The sequence below is a fragment of the Prunus dulcis genome, chromosome 8 (assembly GCF_902201215.1).
Source record: "Prunus dulcis chromosome 8, ALMONDv2, whole genome shotgun sequence".
In the NCBI taxonomy this organism is placed as follows: Eukaryota; Viridiplantae; Streptophyta; class Magnoliopsida; order Rosales; family Rosaceae; genus Prunus; species Prunus dulcis.
The window spans coordinates 18,104,516-18,126,970 of record NC_047657.1 but is presented as its reverse complement, the minus strand read 5'-3'; the positions used below and the strand labels follow the sequence as shown (position 1 = coordinate 18,126,970).

Here is a 22,455-nt window from a genome sequence, read left to right as displayed (position 1 = left end):
ATCGAGTGGCATTCAAGCATGATGATAATGCTTTCCATAAATCCAGAGAGCTCAAATTGGGTTCAATTTATGGAGGTGTGGCCAAATGTTTGGCTCTTCCTTGGTTTTCATGACATATTTATGAAGCAGCCTTTCCTGCACTGCACCAACTGGACATCATTTTTCGAATCCCATGATTTGTGTTTTAACAGTGCGATATTCGGTGATTATTGTCATTGATTTATAATCATTTTCTCTTCTTTTTTTTTTTTTTTTGCATTATTTTATATTTAATTAGTATTTACTAGTCATGAAGAGAAACAAACAAAACAAAATGGAAAAAGAATAAAGGAACAAAATGATCGCATTGTCTATTTTTTTTTCCCCAATCAATCATTAACAATTGAAATCCTTTATTTATCATCTCTAATCAAATCAAATGATCTTTTTTTTATGGCTTTAATCCAACAAATTTAATTTGTCGGAAGTTATCCGAAGGGTTTTTCACCTAATTTCACTAGCAATACTAATGGCCATTAATCATAGTTTTTTTTTAAAGTTTATTTAATATATTTAATATTTTATTTTCTGAAAGTTATTTTTGTGTTGTCGCATCAATTCTCTTTAACTTTGAAGATTTGAAATGCTTTGGACGGTTAATAATTTTGATTAATTTTCTCAATGTAGGTTATGCATGAATAAGCGCAGTTAGTGATGCAAATGACATATCATTTTCCAATGTATAAAGAATAGTGAAAGGAATGAGTAGGATTGCCCATGAATACAAAGAGACAAAGGAGAATGATGGCTTCCTCCCATATCAAACATGATATATTTGATTTGAGTATTTGTCCCATGCTAGAGAAATGGAAGTTTTGAATTAGCGTTTAAAATTCTCAAACATCTTTATCCAATTAATTTTGAGTTGTATATTTTAATTGTATGTAGATTTAACTCCGTATGATTAATTGTCGATTGAAATCATAAAAAGAAAAAAGAAAAAAAATTCACATAGTGTAGTAATAAAGAGATAAACATAAAGCAAGTCGTAAATTCAAACATTCTAAATTTCATTATTCATTCTTCAAGACTAAAGGCACTCAAGCTTATTTGATACATATGTTTTTTTGTACAAATGATTACTCGTAACGAAAGTCTTGTATTGTATCCATCAAGGGCTTATAACTCTTGCATTTGAGAGCATTACTTCAAAACCTAAAGTTAAAAGTTTGAATCCTCTCTTCCCGTTGGCTGCTCTTATAATCGAAAAAGTAATCGATAAGAGAATGGTGATTGAAATTTTTCTTGTCAAAAAAATTAAAAATGATAGAGAAAGATAGTGTGAAAGTTTTGAAATTGCATATGTAGATTCCAAAAGGGACCTTTTCATTGCTTTCTCTTTCTTTCTTTGACAGAGTTGGGAACCAAGATCATCCCAAGTAGATCCAGTAGCTTAGCTTTTTACTAACATGTAATCTATCAAGGTGATTCCTTAGTCTCCCTTGTCATGAGTATTATTTTGATCTGCTCTCTCTCTCTCTCTCTCTCTTTCTCTCTCTCTCTCTCTCTCTCTCTCTCTCTCTCCACAAGTCAATATCGACGGGCGTCAATGTGGAAGCTCCATTTGAATCCAATGTTACATTATGGAGAAAGATATGTCACACTAGTGGCCATTACAATTTACATTAATAAATTGTCCTAATTTATTATTTAATTTCGGCAAAAATATAAAAGCAAGAGCAGCCAGATTAAAAAAAAAAAAGTGCATATCTTTCTTTCTCTCTTTTTATCTTGGAGGCTTGTCAACTTGCCAAACTCTATGAGGACCCATTTGAGGACCCATTTGTGGCCCTAACGAATCAAGTGAAAGAGAATCCTATGATGATTACGATTTAAATTTTTTATTTTTTAGATTAACCAACTTTTCATATTGTTTAATGCGAGATTCATAATTACATAGATTAATTTTAACTTTACAAGCCGACTGATTAAGGAAAAAAAAAGAAGCAGAATGCTTGTTTAATCAAAATATATTACTATGAAATGAATTTTCTTATTTTTTTTATATGAATATAAATTTACATTTTTTTTTTTTACAAGCGATATTGGGAGGAGGGGGATTCAAACAAAGGGCATCTGGTGTAAGAATAACTTTTCTTAACCACTTAAACTACAAATCTCTTACAATATCAGCTCATAAAATTAGTGCAACATAAAATGTTCAATCAGTCGAGTCGTCAACTAGATAATGATATTTCCATCCCCAATAGAAACAAAATAATGTTATATTTTCTTTGAAAGTTTTGTTTCTTCAATAATGATCATTAACCATTAAAAACAAGCAATTAAATAAATAAATAACTATTAGTAAGACTGATAAGAGTCCAAACCCCAAGATATACAATCTTTGGAAAAGTTACTTTCAGAGAATATAATGACAATGATATTTCAAAAAACAATTATCAGAGCAGAGGTATTGAGTCTATTGACCAATGTATATATGGGAAAGTCAAACACGATGTGTCTAATAAAATAAGTTACGTGCCAAAAAAGTAACACCCCACTCACCAAGGAAGGTACAAAATGATTTCAAGCCACAAGTAAATTCTGGTAAGATTAGGACTTAAGAAGAGATACATCCAACTTTCCAACTTTCCTACTTGTGCACTTGAAGCTTGAAAGATAAGGTGGATTTAGTGGCATTTTTCATTCATTAAGCTACTAAAAATTTGTTGATTATAGCACAACAAACTTCCGTCCACGAAATTTATATTCAGAATATCTGAACCTCCTCCAGTATAGTAAATATTAAGATGCAACTAAACGAAATGGTGATTGGCTACTTTAAGTTTGGAACTTATATCGCTCAAGCGGCGATACTCTTTCCTCAGTATCTGTTATATAGGTACTAACAAAATCTTTGTATATAAAAGCTTGGTAGAGTGGATTGAAGTCCATAACTAGGGCTTTTGCAGGCTCAATATGGCAGGTGCTAGAAGGATGTTTGAAGCTGGTGACTGCGGTCCTTGAAACCTTGTTGTTTGTCACAACTCTGTGGTCTGCACTGCTTAGCTTCCCATTGCTCATAATCTGCAACACAAATTCATGACAAAACTTTTGTTTTAATTGCATAGGGACTAAAAATGGAAAAAATTACTAAAAGGAGTTAGATATGTATGTGTGGGTGCAGAACCTGTAACATGTGGCCTATATTAACCACAAATGCATTGGGGACAGGCTCAACAGCAAGCCATTGCTCATCTTTCAAGACTTGAAGCCCATGAACTTGTTCTTGGAGAAGAAAAGTTATGAGGTTCACATCACTGTGTTTGGGCAATCCCAAGGTTAAGCTTGGGTCTGCACATGGTGGGTAAAAATTTGTAGCCGTCGACTGGACTTGGCTGAGCTTACCTCAAAAAATCTAGATTTGAGCCCTAGCCCTTCACAGATAAGATCCAGAAGACACAAACTCAACTTCCTCACCTCCACAGAGTAACTTCCAAACACCTCTCTGAAATTTGCAGAAGAAAAAAAACAGATGCACATCTTAAGTCTTTGATGGTGTTAATTAATGGTGATTTAAAAATTAATGCATGTTTTGAACGCGGGATTAGCATTAAACATACCGACAACTAGCCGGTTTTTGAGGCCAGAAATCAATGTGTTCCTCCAGAGGATGACAAAGGTGTCTCAAAGTGTCTCTCCAGTAATGTACCTGCTCCCTCACATAGTCAATGCTGGTGTACAATCTGCAACTTTGCCTAGCATCTTCAGAATACAAGCTTGCTTTGTCTTCAGAAGGCAGCTCAAAGAACTCCTTGCCCACATTCATTACATTATGCAGCAAATTGTCTGGAACCCCATGATTAATCAGCTGCATTTGCCATCACAAAACTAACTAAGAAATAGTTATTCAAACAAACCCACAAAATAAAAAAGATACAAAAAGAATGCCAAACCTGGAAAAATCCAAATTCTTTAGCAGCCTCTGTAATTTGCTTGATCAGCTGGGCCTTGTCATTACCAAGTTGATGAAAATCAATGACTGGGATGTTCTCATATATAGAAACTTGCACATTTCCGGGTCTAGTTCCAGGGGGCAATATGTAAGACTCAGGTACAGATTGCAAGTCGCTTCTGTTTCATATGAGCTTCTCCATTTTTCCAAAGCAAGTTCAAATGAAAATGTCGTTAAATTTTCAGCTAGTTTTTATTTTCTATCAGTACCAAAATATTTATATTATTTATGGGAGAACGATTTTCACAAAATAAATCTTGAACCCAAATAAGAACAAAGCTGAGCTCAATGGAACCAGAAACCTTAGATTCGTCACCCACAACAGTACAAAATAACCATTAATTGGATACTTTCTTACATGGCCTAACCAGCCATGGCCAACAACCATGTTTTAATTTGTGTGCAGCCTTATCCTGGAGGGTCATGGATTCTAGCTGCAACCCTCGCCTGGCTATTGTGACAGAGGTGACAAGTGTCAGCATGACAATAATTTAGTGAAAATAAATAGGCTGGATCTGCAAGCAATTTTGTTTAAGAATATTTTGATAGTAAAATATGCTTCTAACCTTGCAGCATCTTCATTGTTTTTTTGTTTTTTATTTTTAGGTTAGATTTATATATTTTTTTTAGGTACATATGAGGACAGAAAAATTCACATCAGTACATCCCTGGCCCGATTAACACCTCAAAGATCATCAGCTAGTAAGCCCAAGATAGAGAGGCTTCCATTTTAACGAAGAACTCTGAGTTCATCTATTGCCAATTTGGCAAGCATTTTTACAGCTATGTAGTTCATTTCCTTAGCTAAATTTGCTCCATCTTCTGTTTTTCTGGTGAACTTGGTTTTTAATGGACAATTGAATTAGAACTTAATCATAGCCAAAATAAAAAAGATGATCCAAATTCATTAGGATTTGGGAGTCATGAAACCAAGTAGCTCCCAACTCACTTGGAAAGAAAAAGAGAAAAACTTTAGGGACTTTTAGGTATCTAAGTCCAAAATGAATCTATATATATGCACAAAATATAGAATGAATTCAAACTAAATACATCAACTTGTATTGGTACAAAAATCTCTCAACCAAAAATTTATGTAGTCTCCAATCAATGGACAAGCATGCTTGTTTTGTTCCTTCACTTCTGATGATGTACAACTTGATAAGCATGCTTTGGTTTCCACTCTCATCCAATTTTCTCTTAAAACCTTTGCCATGGCCCATGCATGCATGATATGTAAACATCACCAACCTTGAGGCCACCTTTTCTGAGGATCCAATCTTGGGAACCATGACTTCTTCTTTGAATTTGAACCCAGTGTAGTAGTAGTAGCAGCAGCAGCAGTCTTCCTCTTTGGTGTGAACAAAAGCTTCAAGATAAATTGTTTTCTGCTCCCGCTTGGCGTTGGAGGACACTGTTGTTTAGATGCAGGAGACTTAGGCAGGTTGTTGAACTCATCATCAGCTGGGAAGATCTCGTCGCGTGTTCGAATTGTGTTGAGCCTCAGATACTTCTGTTCAAGTGACTCTTTTGGTATGTTTCTTGTTAACAAGGGAGAAGCACCACCCCAGTTGTTTGCGGCCAACCCCAGTGATGATGGGTGTTGGGGTGTTCTAAATTCCAGCAAGTCTCTCTGCCTCATATCTGCCTCCCTCTAATTCCCAGCCTTCCAATGTGATGCTCTTTGTGCTGGCATCTTGGGCATCTTTTTATTGTAGCTGTAAGAAATTAAATCCCCAAAGCTCCATTGGTTTCTTCACATCCAATTATATTAGTGATTAATTAGTGGTTACTTTACTAAGCCGGCCTCTCACACACTCAATCACAATCTGTCTTACAAGTTTGCTGGGTCCAGCAACTGCAATATAGTTACATGTCGAACTTCATTATGTGATGTATGCATATACGAATTATACGATATATATAAGATCCATCCATATATATACATACAAATTATACTATATACATATATACGGTCCATATGTGACCATAAAGAAAAATTCAGTCACACTACTACATATGGCCTTAAATTTTGATGGTTTTTGTCTTTCATTCAGGAAGGTCCAATTGGTAACTTGTGATTCAGAAGGGTTGAGAATTGTTGGAGACAAAAGGGGATGATTACTTCAAGAACTTGGTGATGTAAACGTCCATTTGAGCAGACAAAAACGGTGCAGATGCCAACAAAAAAAGGAAGCTACAAAGTAATTTCCTAGTTGGTTGGTCCTTGTTAAATTTTGTTGTTCTTTCTTTCTCTTTCCTTTTTGAGTTCTTGGGGATTTTAATCCTGCAACCTTAAAAGGATTGTTCTGCACTGCAGAAGAAGTTTAGAGCAGCAAGATAGAAGAAATCAGGTCCAGTTTTCTATGCGAACAAAAAGATTTGAGGGAAAAGAGAGAACCACCAATTTCCAACAGGAAGAACAATTCTGATTCTCCACAGCACCACGTGTTATAATGAAAGCTAAATCACTAAAAGAAAGATTGCACAAAAGAATCCTTATGTGTCAAGGGATTAAGCATCTGGAAACAAAGCAATTCGCTGCATCAATAAACTGAAGGGCTAATACAGTAGTATACATGTATTATACTAGAAAACCACATTATAAGCCACTGATATACCTGTGGAGTATATTCCTGTTCGCCACACACAACCCGCGGCCAAAGGGTGTTGGCCACTGTTGGCATGTCATGGCTAGGGAAACTATGGCTTATGGTCCTTTTTCTAGCAGTGACAAATAGATCAGTTTGCATTGAACTATTTTAACTGTTTGTGATTTTCTTTTCAAATATTTCACCATAACTGATTTAAGCTTAAATCCTACATCCTACATCCATTATTAATTCCTTTCTAATTTCTAAATTACTTTCAATACATACATACATATATCAAACATTCAAATATCCGCAAATGTTTGTGCTTTCCACAATGTTCGTCCACACATGAATCAAGTATTCAAAGAATCTTGTAAGAATCAAATTCAATACTAATTTAATGATATTCACCCTTTTTCAATTTAATATATCAAATAACACATTCATTTAATCTGACAGAAACCATTTAATATAGCATATACTACACTAGAATATATAGGACTTTTCTCGCTCGTTTAGTTCAGACAGACCACATACAATTTTTTTTATTCATGCCAAAGAAAAATAAATAAATCTTATTGAAAAAAATGAAGAGGCTAGGCATTTCGTAAAAACAGCTTGACTCCTAAGAGGAACAGAAGGGGGGCACTTGCGGCAAGGCTTGAAAAGCCAGGGGAAAACTTCAGTGAATGCAACCGCTTCCGCGCTCTGTGTGACTCCGCCACCGGTTTATTTATGCATCTGCTAAAGAGATAGTTGAAAAAATATTGGCCATTGCACTGATTTCAGGAATATAATAAGTGCAGCCAATCTAGCACGTGGAAAAGAATATAACCATACTTCTGCTCTGTCATTTTCACAGCAAAACTGTCATGGTCAAGTAGGAATTTAACCAAGAACATGATACTCTCAACACGCAGGCATAACCAAAACAGAATTCCTTTCAATGCTTTGATTATAAACAGACAAAGAGAGCAAAAAAATATGTTGCAGAAGATCAAGCTATGGCACCAGTAGTATGTCCATACATGGTCTACATGAGATTCAAGCCACATCTTCTCATGGTTTTGATACAGATCGGCTATACGTTTCTCTACTTTATAACCGCTGCATCCTTCGATCACGGGATGAACCCTCATGTCTTTGTAACCTATAGACATATAGTAGGTGGCTTAGTGATGTTTCCATTTGCCTATTTTCTTGAAAGGTAAATGACTGAGGTCCTCATGCCTTTATACATGCAACAAATAAGTCTCATCATTCTGAGGGTTTACCATTTCAATTTCCTTTTTTGTTTTCCTGCAGAAAAGTAAGGCCAAAGTTTACACTAGCATTGTTTCTGGAGATATTTGTACTTTCTCTGCTAGGGTAGGGTACATATTTTTTCTTCCAATTAACATGAAATGAGATATTGATCTTTGAAATTATCTGATGCAGGAAAAAACTAACCTTTTTCTCTTGATGAAAAACAGGGTTAGCTTAACCCTTAATATATATTTTGCAAGCTTGAAGTACACTTCTCCAACCTTTGTCACATCAATTGCTAACACCATTCCATCCCTGACTTTTCTAATTGCTGTCATACTCAGGTGGGGGCACTAAGTGTTCATGTATACCTGGGAGATAAGTATACATCTTTCTCTTGCTTTTGACAAACTTTTTAATGCAAATTTCATGTAGGCTGGAGACTGTAGACGTTATGAGTCCCCATGGAATAGCTAAAGTCTTCGGAACCTTACTATCTTTGGCTGGGGTCATGACCATGACCTTGTACAGAGGACCTACTGTGCAAAGCTTCCCAGGCGCTTCAGTACACATTAGAAGTGATTCTGTTCACAAAAACTGGACGAAAGGATCAATCCTAATCGTTGCAAGTTGTATATCGTGGTCCATATGGTTCATAATGCAGGTATTCACCATGATAATCTCATTGGATGTACTGGTTTTTCTATCAACGTATCCTTTATTAACCTTGTGCAAGACCATGCATGCATTATCGACACCAGAAACCTTCTGATAAATTTTTTTTTTACCATAAATGATAAACTAAGAAAGAGTAGACTGATACAAGGGAGTTCATTTACAGTAAATATTGTGCTACTCGTAGGGAATCACATTGAAGAAATATCCTGCACAACTGTCTCTAACCACATGGATAAATTGTGTTGGGGCAGCACAATCGGCTGTTTTCACAGTAATTATAGAACACAAACAGGCAGCTTGGAGCATTTCGTACAACAATGAGTTCTGGTCTATCCTATATGCTGTAAGTAAAATTATGATATGAGTAGAAATTCTAATTTATTAGGTAGCTATTAATATTTAATTGTGTATCTTTTGATGGTGAACAAAAACCACAGGGAATTGTATGCTCAGGTATCACAATCTTCGTTCAACTGTGGTGCATAAAACAAAAAGGACCAGTTTTTGTGACCATGTTCAGTCCCCTTGCAACATCATTGGTGGCAGTTATGGCGTACTTCATTCTCGGCGAAACACTGCATGTTGGCAGGTAGAATCACAGCTTATGCCACAAACACGCGCACACGCACACACAGACACATCCTCACTCTACTTAAGCCGATGTCTAAGTTGATATTTGGCTTACCTCAGAATACTTGGAGCAGTCATTATCATCATTGGACTATACTTGGTTTTATGGGGCAAAGATATAGATGAAAATCATAGCAGGCCCCAAGATCAAGTTATATTGACTGGTGATGAGCTGAAGAAACCCAAGATACAAATGGAACCTTTAGCAGAATCACAGGTCCTCGAAACGGACCTTGAGAAGAAAGGTGCAATTGTTGGTTGAAGATTATGCATCCTATGATTCAGAATAATGTAATGGAAAGTAAAACACTTCGTATTGAGCGCTGGCATGTTAAGGTCGATCAGTAAGATCCAAGATGTATCATATTCTGCTTTGAAGTTCATGGGAAGAGACATGAAATATTCAATTGTGGTTAAATAAAGGCCTCTTAGAAATGGCAATTGAAAACTTGCACATCTCAATCAACTCAACCAAGCCTTTTTTTTTTTGAAAAAAAAAAATTGGTGCTGCTTAGGAATTTTTTGCCTTTATTTACAAAAAAGAAAAGAACACCAAAAAATGCAAAAAAGGAAATGGACATTTCTATAATATTGTTGCTAAATAACAATCTTCACAAAAGCCTTCATACTAACTACATGATTAGGCTACACGACTAAGCCACCCAGATTTACTTTAAATGAACAACTAATTAACCAAAACATATATAAATGGGGAAATTGCACATCACCCCTAAATTTTATTCTTCCAGTAACCTTAAAAACACCTAGCATTCTCCAGCTACTTTGCGTCTTCAAGCCGTGATCGTATGGATTCGGGGTTTGAAATCTTATTAATCCTGCAAGAAGAGGGACACAATGACATCAAACACTTCGATCAAGTTTCTACTTTTTTTTAATGGAATATAATATATATTTACACTAGAAACATACATCTGTATTTCTGATTAAAAAAAAACTTACTTGACCAAAAGATCTCTTCCGGGTGCTAAATTTTCAGAAATCCAATCCGGAACCAGTTCAAGCAACAACTTAAGCTGCTCTTCAACTTCCCCTATGAAAGAAAAAACCATTAAAAGGAATTCAGCCTCAATTCATGCTTCCATCCAGTGGGAAATTATCTGTTTTTGTATATAGATTACCTTCATCAATAATATCAGAATGGCTAAAAATGATCTTGTCAACAAGATCCTCTTTTTTCATAAAAGAATAGTTCATTGATTGAAATAAGAAATGAATCATATTGAAGAGTTCAGGAAGGCTGGAAATCATCTGTCGCCGCCTCTTTGCTAGCGAGATGGCCTTCCTCTCCTTATCCCTAAGCTGCAAAGAGATATATGGATACTTCTCAAAATTACATTTCATTATGTTCATATCCAAGTAGATGTAAAAAGGGAGAATTCATGATAGACATACTGATTGCAAAAGATCCTCTGGAAGAACATCGAAAACATCACTATCACTTGATGCGTCATCCAGAACAACTGTTTCTTCCTCGAACATGTTATTCTTCACAGGTGTATTAAATTTCAGTGACCTTGAGCATGGAGGATGCCTAACCAACTTGTTTGGCGAGCTTGAAGAAATATCATCTGGGCTTGACATTTTATTCTTCATAGGAGTGTTAAATTTCAATGACCTGGAGCATGGAAGACGCTTAACCAACTTGTTCGGCGAGCTTATAGAATCATCATCAGGGCTCATATAACATCGCTTTGGTGAGCGCAATGCAGGTGTGAGGGTCATCAACCTGGCTGGAGTTGAAGCAAGCTTTTCTGGAGTCAACGTGATACTAGCACTTGTTCTGGGCAAACCATCATCATCTTTTATGGGCAATATCTTTTTGGTTGGAGTTGCAGGCGCTTGACCATACGATGAAGAAGCAGTTTTACTTTCCTCAATGAAGCAAACTGCATCGAGGTTTGAATTTGGAAGTGAAATATTTGGAGCTTGGGCGTCAGTTCTTGTAACTTCCTGTGAAGACTGCATTTGAAAAGACTGAGACAGATAAGCTGCTATTGCTGGTTGCTGATTTTTAGGCAACTCAACTGATGTCTCAATCACCAGTGACCGTTTGGGAGTGTGGTTTATGTTAGAATTCAAATCTTCCTTTGACTGATTAGATGGCATTGGATGCGTCTCATCTGGAATTTCATCACCCCGAAGGCAGATTGTTGATACTGCTGGTTGCTCAACCTCACCAGGAGATGAAGATGAGGGAAACTTGACCCTATCTGAATGCATATGCTGCTTCGCAGCATTGAATGGATGGGGCAGAGTTTCTTCAGGAATTTCATAATCCTGAACACGTATTACGAATTCTTAGATCACATAGCATTCACAGTGCAGTTCAACAAAAATATAGACAATATGATAAAATTAAAAGCTTGAAGTCCCCAGTTGTGAAGCTGGGTTCCCACTTAGGAAAACTAAACAAGTTAGATATTTGAACATCTAATGTAGGAAAGGGTTTCGATTACCCTTAAACCCTGCTGTGTTATATTGGAAATGAGTATATGTAGGGTATATACCTCAGGATGAGATTTTGAAATATCCGCAAGCCGATTCCAGAAGGCCTTCCTCAAATGCATAATTGCACCACCACCTTGAGATTTCAACATGCCATTATTCTCTACTGCAACAATATTCATGCTAACATGAAGATCCGGCTTCCTACGACAGGTTCGCTCATCCCACACAAGCAATTTCTTTATCTCAATCACCTCAGGTAAAACAAACTTCAGCTGAGCCAAGTGACCATATGTAAACCTCCTAAAATGAGACGAACAAAAGTCCATCACTTTCTATTGCCTTGTTTCATTTCTTCAGAAAACAAACAACACGTTAAAAAGATCTCTTTGTTTTGCTTAAAGAAAAAATACCTCTCCGTTAAATACTCAATTGCCGGGCAAATATTGGTAAAAATTGACTTCAAACCCTTCTTCCGCAACCTCCGAATCGAAATATCCAAGCAATTGAAAAACTCACCCAATATCTCATACCTGCAAAAACACCCACAAAATGAAATAATCAAAACCCACCTGACAAAATGAATAAATTAAAACCCACCTGAAAATGTCAGGAACAAATCTGTCAAATCATATCCATCTAAAACTCAAAGAACCTTACTTTTCCGGTAGCTTCACGGGTCGGCGAATACGGGTTTTCTTTTGGGTCTCCTCGGGCCAAGAATCGATCTGGTCCGTCCGTTGCTTCTGGTTTGACTTGAAGAGGCTTTTGGAGGCAGACCTTCTAACTTGTTCAATGGAGAGCGCGATGTTGCAGCTGCGAGCTCGGCAACGGAGCTGTTGGGGCTTCTCAGGGGTTTTAGAGCTCAGCATCTCATTTTCTCGGACTTGGGGCTTAGGGCTTAGTGCTTCGCTTATGGGTGTCTTGGATTTTAAGGTCTCTGAGGAACTCATTGCAGAGGCCAAGAGAAATTTATGATTTTGAATCGATCAAAAGGCGAGATCTTGAGGATCACAGTCTCACAGAGAAGGTGAAGCGATAGCCATTTGAGGGTTTTCGGTATTTACAGGAGCTCTCTGTGGCGGGAAAGATGAACCGGTGCTCGCGTGGCCCATGGCTTCGCGCCAAATAGATCCGTTGGCTCTTGGGTGTTTTCTTCGGGTAGGGGCAAGCCCAATGTTAGTATTATCTGGGCCTTCTTTAGGCCCAACCCAAAGGTGCCATTGTACTTTGCTCTATATTTCTTATTTTTCTACAGTAACCTAATAGAAAAATGATTTTGTTTTTCATTCCAACGCAATGAAGTCTTTTGAAGCATCAAAGACTCAAGAGAGGCTCCATTTTAGTATTTACCCAACTTCACGTCTCCTTCCTAATTTTCTTATATTGAGACAATTTAACAAGCAAACTCAGAGAGAGAGAGAGAGAGAAAAAATAACTAAAAGACCCAAAAAGCTCCCTTCTCTCTTCGGTTTCTCCTCTGCTTTTAATTTGTATTACAGGAACAGGACCATTGCTTCAGCTTCCCCATTTTAACCTCAACACCTCTCTTGCCCCTTCACCTTTTTCTCTCATCGTCTGAGTCCTTTTTGATTGGGGTGTCTTTTTCGAAGCGTATCTTTTCTGGGTTCCAATAAATTTGATTGATTTCAACTCTTGTTTGGATGTTGCCTCGTGGGTCGGAGGTAAAGTCTCGTTCTTTAACTGCTTTATTATTGCTCGTTCTGGGTTTTGTTTGTTTAGCCCAAAAGAGAAGGTGAAGGTGTTGGAGGTTTTTTTTCAATCCTTAATTATGTGAAAAATCATAATTTTATTTTTCTTATTATTTGTTAATCTGGTTTTCTGGGTCTTTTATAATTTATTTGTTAAAATTCGATATGTGCTTTGATGAATTGACTTCTGGTCAAGGATAATAACTCCCCTCCAAGATAGTTGGGCTTAAGAGTGCTAAATGATTAGATTGTAGCAGTCATTCCGGCTTTCGGATATGACTATGCTTTTTTGCAGAAACGTCATAGCACTTTCTCAGAAAGTAACCAGCTGAAGTATATTGCTTTATGTAGGAGAAACAACAAAGTGGGTGCTAGGTTCTTAGGAATTTGTGTACTCCTCGGAGATTCCAATTGCATTGGAGGTTCTGTGAGTGATTATAACAGTTGCACTGTATGGCTTTCACTCAACTGGATAGTGATACAAGAACTCTTTTCTAAGTTTGGATTGTTTCATATTTATTTTCTTCCCAAACGAACTAGGGTTCAGCTGATTAGTTTAATATGCTTTAGAAAATGAGTAGTTGCTTTCAATGATATTTATACTTATTAAATTGTAAATGTGGTGATAATCTGAGTGTGGTGGAAGTGCTTATTATCTTTGTTACCTCATGCTATTTCTTTTCGTCCTTGCATATACCAAGCTTTATTTACATGCCCCTAGAAGGAACTTATCTTATGCCTTTCATACTTACAGAACCCTGCTTAACTGGTATAGTGGTTTGTGGAATGGACTGGCTGTATCTGCACACTGTCAGCCTTTGTGAATGATGTTCCGTTGGTTGAAGGGCGTGAAGTCTCTTGGCATTTTTAAGTTGAATGGCGAATCATCTTTGACAGCAGCGTTGCTCAGGGATGTGCCTCCTGAGGTTGAATTATCTGAATATGGAAGGGCACCAAGTCCTGGCAGTGAGAGCCCTTCGGGGCTTCTTAATGGTGAGAGTGTAAATGCGGAACCAATTGCTGATTTGGACCTGTTCTTTGAAAGGCTCTACAGCTACTATTGTGAGAAAGGGCTTTGGTGTATTATTATAAAGTGGATAGTTGAGCTTTTGAGCTTGGGTTTCACAATATGCTTCTCAGGATTCTTCTTATTATATGTTGATTGGAATGGTCTTCGCAATGCAAAGTGTGGGATGGATGCATTTGAATCTGGAATTAAGCCCTGTGACCTTGCTAAGGAAGCCCTTCATCAGCACCCACTAACCCCTCTGACGCTTTCGAAAGCTATCATTGTGGGATATTTGGGTATATTCTCCATTTATTGGGTCTTCTGTTTTTTGAGGTTTTTTGCTCAATTAAGGGATACTTTGGGAGTCCGTCACTTCTATCACAACAGGTATGTCTGAATACTTCGATCTTCAAAATTTTAATTTGAGCGATGATTATGGTTTGTACAAAACCTATGCCTTCATGACATTGTCTTAGTAATGAATGGTGATTTTGGTTGTCTTCTTGCAGCCTCCATGTCACAGACAATGAAATTCAGACTATGCCATGGGCATCAATTCTTGAAAAGGTTGTTCAGCTCCAAAGATCACAGCAGCTCTGTGTGGTCAGGGATCTTTCTGCCCATGATGTGGTTATGCGACTGATGCGGAAGGAGAACTACTTGATTGGAATGCTTAACAAGGGGGTGCTTGCTTTCTCAATCTCACAGTGGGTCCCAGGTGCTGGTCCAACTGTCAAATTTGGCTCAGATGGAAAGCAAGAACGTCTAATACTGACAAAAACCCTTGAGTGGACCTTAAATTGGTGCATACTGCAAAGCATGTTTGATCGGTAGGGTGAATCTTAGTACAAACATCTTGCAATGCATTTTTAATTCTTGATTTTACTTGATGTCTTGATCTTATATCCAGCTGACACATGGCCAATATCTACAAGCATCTAGAATATGTGAAAGACAGCATGTCATTATGATGTCTTTTTCTTGTTTTGATAGTTAGAAGTTTTGTTTGAGCCATAGTGAATATTTACCCTTAGGTGCACAGAACAAACTTTAAAGCTTTGTTAGAGTATGGTTTGGTTGAGTTGTTTATTCATGTACCAATAGTTTGTAATGTGGATTTACTTTTGTATGAGGTGAGTAATATTTCTTTCAAACAGGATGCACTCTGGAGTTTGTCCTGTGTACTTTCTGAGTTTTGATGATGTGTACTCTTGCTGCAGAAATTTTTGTGTTAGAAGGGACTTTATCTCAAATCCAAGAACATTAAAGAAAAGGCTTATGGTAGTTGGGCTTGTAATGCTTCTCCTCTCGCCATTTCTTGTCATATTCATGCTGGTATATCTCTTCCTGAGGCATGCAGAACAATTTTATAATCATCCAAGCACGGCATCATCTCGAAGATGGTCAAATTTATCAAGGTGGATGTTTAGGGAATTTAATGAGGTAATATTTTTCTTCTTTCTATTAAGTTAAACATGATCCTTTACCTATGTCTGGTACTTATGCTAATATTGAAACATGCATTCTCGATGAAATTTTTGGCATCAGATTCTTACATTGAGAAACAGTTCACATGAGGACACTTGGAACTTGGTTCCCCAATTCATATGAAAGTGAAACCATATGAAAAATTGTGGCTTTTCTGAATTGGCACATTAACCTGTTGGGTTTGCTTTATTGAATGAAATTGTGCATTTATGCATATTTCTAAAACTAATGTTGCCCTCTCTTCCTGACTGGTTTTTTGTTTGCAATGGCTATAATTTTATGGTATTTTGTATTTCTCTTTTTGGATTAATTTTACAACTGGTATGGTGATGTGGCAGGTGGACCATTTGTTTAAGCACCGAATCAATAGCAGCATAGTGCATGCTTCTGATTACTTGAAGCAATTTCCTTCTCCTATTATATCTATAATAGCAAAGTTCATCTCTTTTGTTTCTGGTGGCTTTGCTGCTATTCTAATCATCATCGCATTTCTGGAGGAATCTCTGCTGGAGGGCCATGTAAGATATTCATATTTGTACTTAATGATGCCATGTTAGGCTGTCTGTATAGATATTGATGCTAACTCTAACTTATTTTGTTTCTAAAATATTTTTGAATCATGCAGATATTTGGTCGTAACTTGTTCTGGTATGCTGCTGTTTTTGGAACTATAACCGCTATTAGCAGGGCTGCCATTACCGATGAGCTATTGGTCCTTGATCCAGAGGGGGCCATGTCTATGGTGGTGCAATATACACATTATATGCCGAAGACATGGCGTGGTAAAGAGAATACTGAGAGGGTTCGGATAGAGTTTGAAACCCTGTTTCAGGTAATAATCCAGGGACATTTCATTTCCTATTGTTTATCTTAAACTGGAATTGATATGAGGACATAAGTTATGGGCATGCCACTTTAGTGGTTTAGAGTAGCTTCTGTTGATAAAGTCCGGAAAGATGGGGCATATCTTTTGCCAGTTGGTGAACCACAGATACTTACTAGGGCCCGTTTCTGCATTACATACATAGTTGATACTACATAGTCTTAAATTACTTCCCAGTAAATATTTGATTGTTCATGATTCTATCCTGTTTTGAAAATAATTTTGTTTTTGGCTTTTAACTGTATAACCTATGCGTGAAGATTGATCTACCCTTTTCAGCATTTAATTTAATTATAGCCATCAACGGAAACAAAATAACGGTTATGACATATTATGACGTAAACACAAATTAAGTTGCTGCTCATGCTATTTCGTTTTTTCCCCCTTTTTCTGTTTCTTCAAACGCAGTATACTGGAATGATGTTACTTGAGGAGATGGCCTCAATCTTCCTTACTCCATATTTACTTTTATTTGTCGTCCCAAAGGTCAGTTTTATCATAATTGTTAATCTGCTTTTATTTTTATGCCGTCTATAAACTATTTGTAGTTTCTTGTTCTAATATGCTTTTTGTTATTTTGCAGCGGGTGGATGACATTTTAGAGTTTATTGCAGAGTTCACAGCAGATGTTGAAGGTGTTGGTCATGTGTGTAGGTTGGTATTCATCATCGCCATTGTTGTCACCATCTTTTCATTTTTCTTCTGGCACCATATCCACTAAAGCTTTCTGTAGAGAGCCATTACTGGCTATGTTTGCTCTAACATTGACAAGATTCCGAAGTTTGACTGTCCTCTTGATTTCTTGGCAGTTTTAGTGCCTTCGACTTTCAAAGACATGGTAATAGCAATTATGGGTCACTTTACAATGTACCTCGCTCTCAGAGGAGTTCTCAGGGAAAAATGGAGAAATCGTTCTTGAGGTATGATCACAAAAGCATGACTCATATGATGTGCTCATAATTCTGTAAGCTGCAATAAAGTAGTTATCAGAAACATGCAATATCCCTGCACTATTTCAGTATTCTCCCTGTTTTCCACTTAGAGCATAAGTATTTCTTGGGATGCTAGGCGCCACCCAAATGATTTCCTTTCCAAATCCCAATTCTAATGAGCTTTCCAATTTTTGTGGCAGCTTCCAGAGTAACTATCCATCATGGGACCCAGATACTCAAGGAAATCAGTTTCTTAAAAAGCTGAGAACTTTCAGGGAGCAAAAGTTGCAGGGACATGGAACTAGACATGGATATTCTCCTCCAAGAGGCTTTGGTGACAGGAACAACTTTTTATTAAGGGAAAGGCCACATCATACCCTTGGAACTGGCTGTCAGTTGGGGTCTCTGTGGTTAATTGATGCAGATCAAAAAAATCACCCATATCTCCTTGATTGGTATTACACTTCTCGGCCGCACCATATGACAAGTTATGCGGGGGACATTCCAGAAGAACCAATTGAAGTTACTGAGCAACATTCTGCTGATTGGATGCCACCTAGCTTTACAGATCATCAAGTGAGATTTGAAGAACTCTGGGGGCATCATTATGAGGACCGTACACAGTCTAATCTGGGAGCTTCCACATCAGCCCCATTCCACCGAGGGAGTGTACTTCAGCATCATGACGGTGGTAATTCCGCGCATCCAACAGGGAGTCATTGGTGGGCTAGAACTGGCCAACATCATGGTACACAGCCCCAGTCAAGTTTCCTTGAGCCCCCAGAGTTCGGCCAACATATTACACAGCCCCAGTCAAGTTTTATTGAGCCTCCAGATTTCATCCGCCAGCCTTCAGATAATTATTACGAAAATTTCTCTGATAGAAGCTTAGAGGAACAAGAACAAGAAGAACACTTGGATTGGAAGAACTATCACAAGTTATCCCGAACTACTTACGTGGATGACTTAGACTTAGAGGCAGGAAACGTCAATCTTCATTTTGATGATGTATATAGTAGACCTCCCGAAACTCCCAAGATATAGCCATAGAGCCCCCAAACTTTTAGTGATCCATTCGTTCCCTCTAGTTTTTTCAAGAGGTTCTTGCTTAATTATTTGGGTGGTTTTTAGCTACTGGAATGTGATTTCTGTCTATAATACAGTCATTTAAGGAATCTGTGTATTCTTTTCTGTATATATATTCAATCGATTCTTGATCGGCCAATGCCTGACTTGTGTGAGGGTGACTGAGGCCAGAGAGCAACCAGATGCCTCCAAAACTGTGCAATTACGTTCCACGAATTTATTTGATATGTGATTTTTAAAATTTGTTTAAATTGTTTAATATCGGCCAAAAAGTTGATGAAGTAAAGAAAATATAGAAATTTTGATCTCAACGACGCCGTTTGGGTAACATTTTAGTTTTCCCTGTTCTTTTTGTCCTTCGTCTTCACTTCAAGTTCACAGGTTTCCGTACAACTCACCAAAAGCAGAAGCAGCGCGAGGGTTTTTGCATAGGGTTTTAGCAAAATCCCAAACGAACACTCACAAAATTACAAAACTTTACAGTTCCGGCCATGAGAAAATCTCCGATCTCACTGTTCTCTCATCTCACTCGTCAAAGACTTAAATCCTCTGCTCCTCTTCTTTCCAGAAATTACATTTCTGACCGCGCCTCCTCCTCATCTTCTTCGCCGCTGGTCTCACCGACCCGTTTCAGGCCCTGCACCGAAACCCATGGCTTATTCTTCAAAAGCAGCCAATTCCAAGCAAATCCATCTCGAAATATGAACACCCTTGTTGAAAGATCACCTCAAGTGTCCTCAAGGCAGAGAAAGTCCATGGAAAAATCTGAGCTTGAAGAGGCTTTCGAGTCTGCAAAGACTTCTGAAGAAATGCTTAAGGCTTTCAAGAACATGGAGTCAGCTTTTGATGAGAGAGAGCTTGGTTTGGCTTCTTTAAAAGTTGGCCTCAAACTTGACCAAGAAGGTGAGGACCCTGAAAAGACTCTGTCTTTTGCTACCAGAGCCTTGAAAGCTTTGGATACAGATGATAAGCCTTCTTTGCCTGTTGCCATGGCTTTACAATTATTGGGTTCTGTCAATTATAGCTTAAAAAGGTTTAGTGGTAGTTTGGGGTACCTTAATATGGCTAATAGAGCATTGGGTAGATTAGAGGAGGAGGGATTTGATGTTCGGGATATTAGGCCTGTGCTTCATGCTGTACAGCTCGAGCTGGCAAATGTAAAGACGGCAATGGGGAGGAGAGAGGAGGCTCTTGGGAATCTTAGGAAGTGTTTGGAAATTAAGGAGTTGATGTTGGAGAAAGATAGTACAGAACTTGGCAAGGCGAACCGGGATTTGGCGGAGGCATATGTCGCTCTTTTGAACTTTAAGGATGCATTAGGCTTCTGTATGAAGGCATTGGACATTCACAGACAGCAGTTGGGGCAGAATTCGGTGGAGGTTGCACATGACAGGAGGCTTCTTGCTGTTATTTATACTGGGTTGGAGGAGCATGAGAAGGCCTTGGAGCAAAATGAGTTGTCACAAAGGGTTTTGAAGAATTGGGGTCTTAGCTCTGATTTGCTTCGTGCAGAGATTGATGCTGCTAATATGCAGATTGCATTGGGAAAGTTTGATGAGGCTATTGATACTTTGAAGCGTGTTGTTCAGCAAACAGACAAGGAGAGTGAGACTAGGGCACTGGTATTTATCTCGATGGGAAAAGCCTTATGTAATCAGGAAAAATTTGCCGATGCAAAGAGATGTTTGGAGATTTCTTGTGGAATTCTTGACAAGAAAGAGACAGTCTCCCCGGTAGATGTTGCTGAGGCATACTCAGAGATATCAATGCAATACGAATCTATGAATGAGTTTGAGACTGCAATTTCACTGTTAAAGAGAACATTGGCTTTGCTTGAGAAGCTCCCACAAGAACAGCACTCCGAGGGGAGTGTTTCGGCTAGAATAGGGTGGTTACTTCTGTTGACTGGAAAGGTCTCACAGGCTGTTCCTTACTTGGAGAGTGCGGCTGAGAGGTTGAAAGAGAGCTTTGGTCCCAAGCATTTTGGTGTGGGCTATATATACAATAACTTGGGGGCAGCATATTTGGAACTAGACAGACCTCAGTCAGCTGCTCAGATGTTTGCTGTTGCGAAGGATATCATGGATTTTTCGCTTGGCCCCCATCATGCAGATTCAATTGAGTCATGCCAGAACCTTTCAAAAGCATATGATGCCATGAAAAGGTATGAATGCTCTTTCTGGTTTTTGGCTACATTTCCAGCATATGCTCTTATGTTGGAATTTATTAATTCATTCGATATTGAAGTTACATTGCACTTGTGAATCTGCTAAGATGGTTACTCCTTTGACTTGTAATTCATGCAATGCAGAATTTGATTTATAATTCACCGAGTGACTAGTTCTTTGTGCTATTTCTTGTAGTTCCTGTTCTGAGAAAGTAAACTTAATACGTATTGCAACTTAATTGTAGTCACATGCATAATCCCTTCATGTCTCTATTTATCAAGCAGAAATTAAGCGAGATGATTGATGCATTTAGTAAAGATGTTTTGTCGTGTGTTGACTGTTGAGGATAAATATATGTATATCTCATAATTTATCTCCTGGATTTTTCAGCTATGCCCTTGCAATCCAATTCCAGCAGCAAGTAGTTGATGCTTGGGAAAGCCATGGACCAAGTGCTCATGACGAACTCAAAGAAGCACACCGAGTTCTCGAACAATTGAAGAAAAAAGCCTGTGGCACATTTGCAAATGATGAGCATACTACAAAGGCCTTGCCCTTACCCCAAACTCATCCATCTGCCAGGAGTTCATAAGCCGATCTCCTGTGAATTAGAAGTGATTGGACATAATTTAGAAGATGCTCAAATTAATTGATCCATTGCATAAGAACATTGCAAGGATTGGGTAGCTTCATCGAGTGGGGGGTCTGGTTGCTGGTTTTAATTTTTTGGTCATGTTACGTAGCTAGTTGTGTAAACAGCACAATTTTCAGGGATTCCTAGTTCTTTTGTTTTGGGGAATTGGGGATGTCAATGTCTTCATATAGATAAGTATTGTGTACTAAAATAAATTTCATTGTTATGGATCATCAATTTTATTTTGAATGAAATGTTTGGCATCTTTGGCAGTGATACGGAAATAATAATCCTTTTTCTTTTGCTGAAAGTTGATGATTTTAGCCAGCATTTTGGAATTTAGCCTGTTTAAGAATGCTCTTGGTCCTTAATTGCTCAGCTAAGAAAGGATCCTACAAGCCTTTTTGCTACACTTATTATCCTTACAAGAACATGTATACAGTATGTTGTTCCTTCTGAGTGAAACAGTGAGAACGTAATGCCATAATTAAACTCAACACAATAATGAATACCTTCAGCACTCACCAACATTCATGTAATGGCTTCAAGACAAAAGAAGTGAGAGATCATTTCCAGGGAAATCTTTGTCCTGCTTTTCTCTAGCATCTGGGTCCCTATACTCTCTCTCTCTCACTGAAACTCTATATATGTATAAAAGGAAAAGAAGAGGTTAACGTAATCATTTTCATTCATGAAGAAGAAGAAGAAGGTAACAAAGCAATGATTCTCAAAACCCATGCCAGCGTTTCAGGATTAAGCAATAATCCCAATTGTCCAAAGCTTCTCATTGTGTCTAACATCAACCCAAGTAACTCTACATTCGTCTATTTTATGCTATGTAACTATCAATTGCAAGTTAACAATTCCACCATCTCACCTTAATACCAAACACCAACTAACAAAATTTATCAACAAAAGAAGAAAAAAGAAAGGAAT

The 22,455-nt window shown here is 37.8% G+C and overlaps 4 protein-coding genes across 6 annotated transcripts; 3 read left to right on the top strand and 1 right to left on the bottom strand.

Moving 5' to 3' along the window:
• The first annotated feature begins 7,589 nt into the window (after positions 1 to 7,589).
• Positions 7,590 to 9,589, top strand: LOC117638064 (WAT1-related protein At4g08300-like). The gene is made up of 7 exons (XM_034373150.1): positions 7,590 to 7,795; positions 7,894 to 7,956; positions 8,061 to 8,177; positions 8,269 to 8,497; positions 8,696 to 8,854; positions 8,949 to 9,100; positions 9,202 to 9,589. The coding sequence occupies exons 1-7, from the start codon at positions 7,593 to 7,595 to the stop codon at positions 9,401 to 9,403; spliced, it is 1,125 nt and encodes a 374-aa protein (XP_034229041.1). The 5' UTR covers positions 7,590 to 7,592; the 3' UTR covers positions 9,404 to 9,589.
• A 112-nt stretch (positions 9,590 to 9,701) lies between these two features.
• LOC117637352 (CDT1-like protein a, chloroplastic) lies at positions 9,702 to 12,697 on the bottom strand. The gene is made up of 7 exons (XM_034372223.1): positions 12,268 to 12,697; positions 12,021 to 12,140; positions 11,670 to 11,910; positions 10,555 to 11,439; positions 10,281 to 10,461; positions 10,102 to 10,192; positions 9,702 to 9,977 (listed from the first exon to the last, which is right to left on the bottom strand). The coding sequence occupies exons 1-7, from the start codon at positions 12,558 to 12,560 to the stop codon at positions 9,920 to 9,922; spliced, it is 1,869 nt and encodes a 622-aa protein (XP_034228114.1). The 5' UTR covers positions 12,561 to 12,697; the 3' UTR covers positions 9,702 to 9,919.
• Positions 12,698 to 12,959: 262 nt separating this feature from the next.
• On the top strand, positions 12,960 to 18,856 carry LOC117637761 (autophagy-related protein 9). 3 transcript variants are annotated; one of them, XM_034372760.1, is made up of 11 exons: positions 12,961 to 13,292; positions 13,671 to 13,770; positions 14,074 to 14,715; positions 14,838 to 15,158; positions 15,549 to 15,771; positions 16,155 to 16,334; positions 16,442 to 16,648; positions 17,108 to 17,185; positions 17,283 to 17,353; positions 17,509 to 17,619; positions 17,832 to 18,856. In XM_034372760.1, the coding sequence occupies exons 3-11, from the start codon at positions 14,144 to 14,146 to the stop codon at positions 18,673 to 18,675; spliced, it is 2,607 nt and encodes an 868-aa protein (XP_034228651.1). In that variant the 5' UTR covers positions 12,961 to 13,292; positions 13,671 to 13,770; positions 14,074 to 14,143; the 3' UTR covers positions 18,676 to 18,856. The 3 variants fall into 3 exon arrangements, with proteins under 3 accessions (XP_034228652.1, XP_034228653.1, XP_034228651.1); XM_034372761.1 differs by lacking the exon at positions 13,671 to 13,770 and having other exon boundaries at positions 12,960 to 13,292; positions 14,095 to 14,715; XM_034372762.1 differs by lacking the exon at positions 13,671 to 13,770 and having other exon boundaries at positions 12,960 to 13,292.
• A 229-nt stretch (positions 18,857 to 19,085) lies between these two features.
• On the top strand, positions 19,086 to 21,797 carry LOC117636318 (protein KINESIN LIGHT CHAIN-RELATED 1). The gene is made up of 2 exons (XM_034370764.1): positions 19,086 to 20,881; positions 21,276 to 21,797. The coding sequence occupies exons 1-2, from the start codon at positions 19,209 to 19,211 to the stop codon at positions 21,475 to 21,477; spliced, it is 1,875 nt and encodes a 624-aa protein (XP_034226655.1). The 5' UTR covers positions 19,086 to 19,208; the 3' UTR covers positions 21,478 to 21,797.
• Positions 21,798 to 22,455: the final 658 nt, after the last annotated feature.

Bases quoted from the DNA above. Each gene is read 5' to 3' on its own strand.
- LOC117636318 (XM_034370764.1), top strand. From the start codon at position 19,209: ATGAGAAAATCTCCGATCTCACTGTTCTCTCATCTCACTCGTCAAAGA. The intron at 20,882-21,275 runs GTATGAATGCTC...TGGATTTTTCAG, and splicing joins GCATATGATGCCATGAAAAG to CTATGCCCTTGCAATCCAAT.
- LOC117637761 (XM_034372761.1), top strand. From the start codon at position 14,144: ATGATGTTCCGTTGGTTGAAGGGCGTGAAGTCTCTTGGCATTTTTAAG. The intron at 14,716-14,837 runs GTATGTCTGAAT...GTCTTCTTGCAG, and splicing joins CGTCACTTCTATCACAACAG to CCTCCATGTCACAGACAATG. The intron at 15,159-15,548 runs GTAGGGTGAATC...CTCTTGCTGCAG, and splicing joins CTGCAAAGCATGTTTGATCG to AAATTTTTGTGTTAGAAGGG.
- LOC117637352 (XM_034372223.1), bottom strand. From the start codon at position 12,560: ATGAGTTCCTCAGAGACCTTAAAATCCAAGACACCCATAAGCGAAGCA. The intron at 10,193-10,280 runs GTAATCTATATA...TTTCTTTCATAG, and splicing joins TTCTGATATTATTGATGAAG to GGGAAGTTGAAGAGCAGCTT. The intron at 9,978-10,101 runs GTAAGTTTTTTT...CTCTTCTTGCAG, and splicing joins GGAAGAGATCTTTTGGTCAA to GATTAATAAGATTTCAAACC.
- LOC117638064 (XM_034373150.1), top strand. From the start codon at position 7,593: ATGGCACCAGTAGTATGTCCATACATGGTCTACATGAGATTCAAGCCA. The intron at 7,796-7,893 runs GTAAATGACTGA...GTTTTCCTGCAG, and splicing joins TTTGCCTATTTTCTTGAAAG to AAAAGTAAGGCCAAAGTTTA. The intron at 7,957-8,060 runs GTAGGGTACATA...GATGAAAAACAG, and splicing joins TTTGTACTTTCTCTGCTAGG to GGTTAGCTTAACCCTTAATA.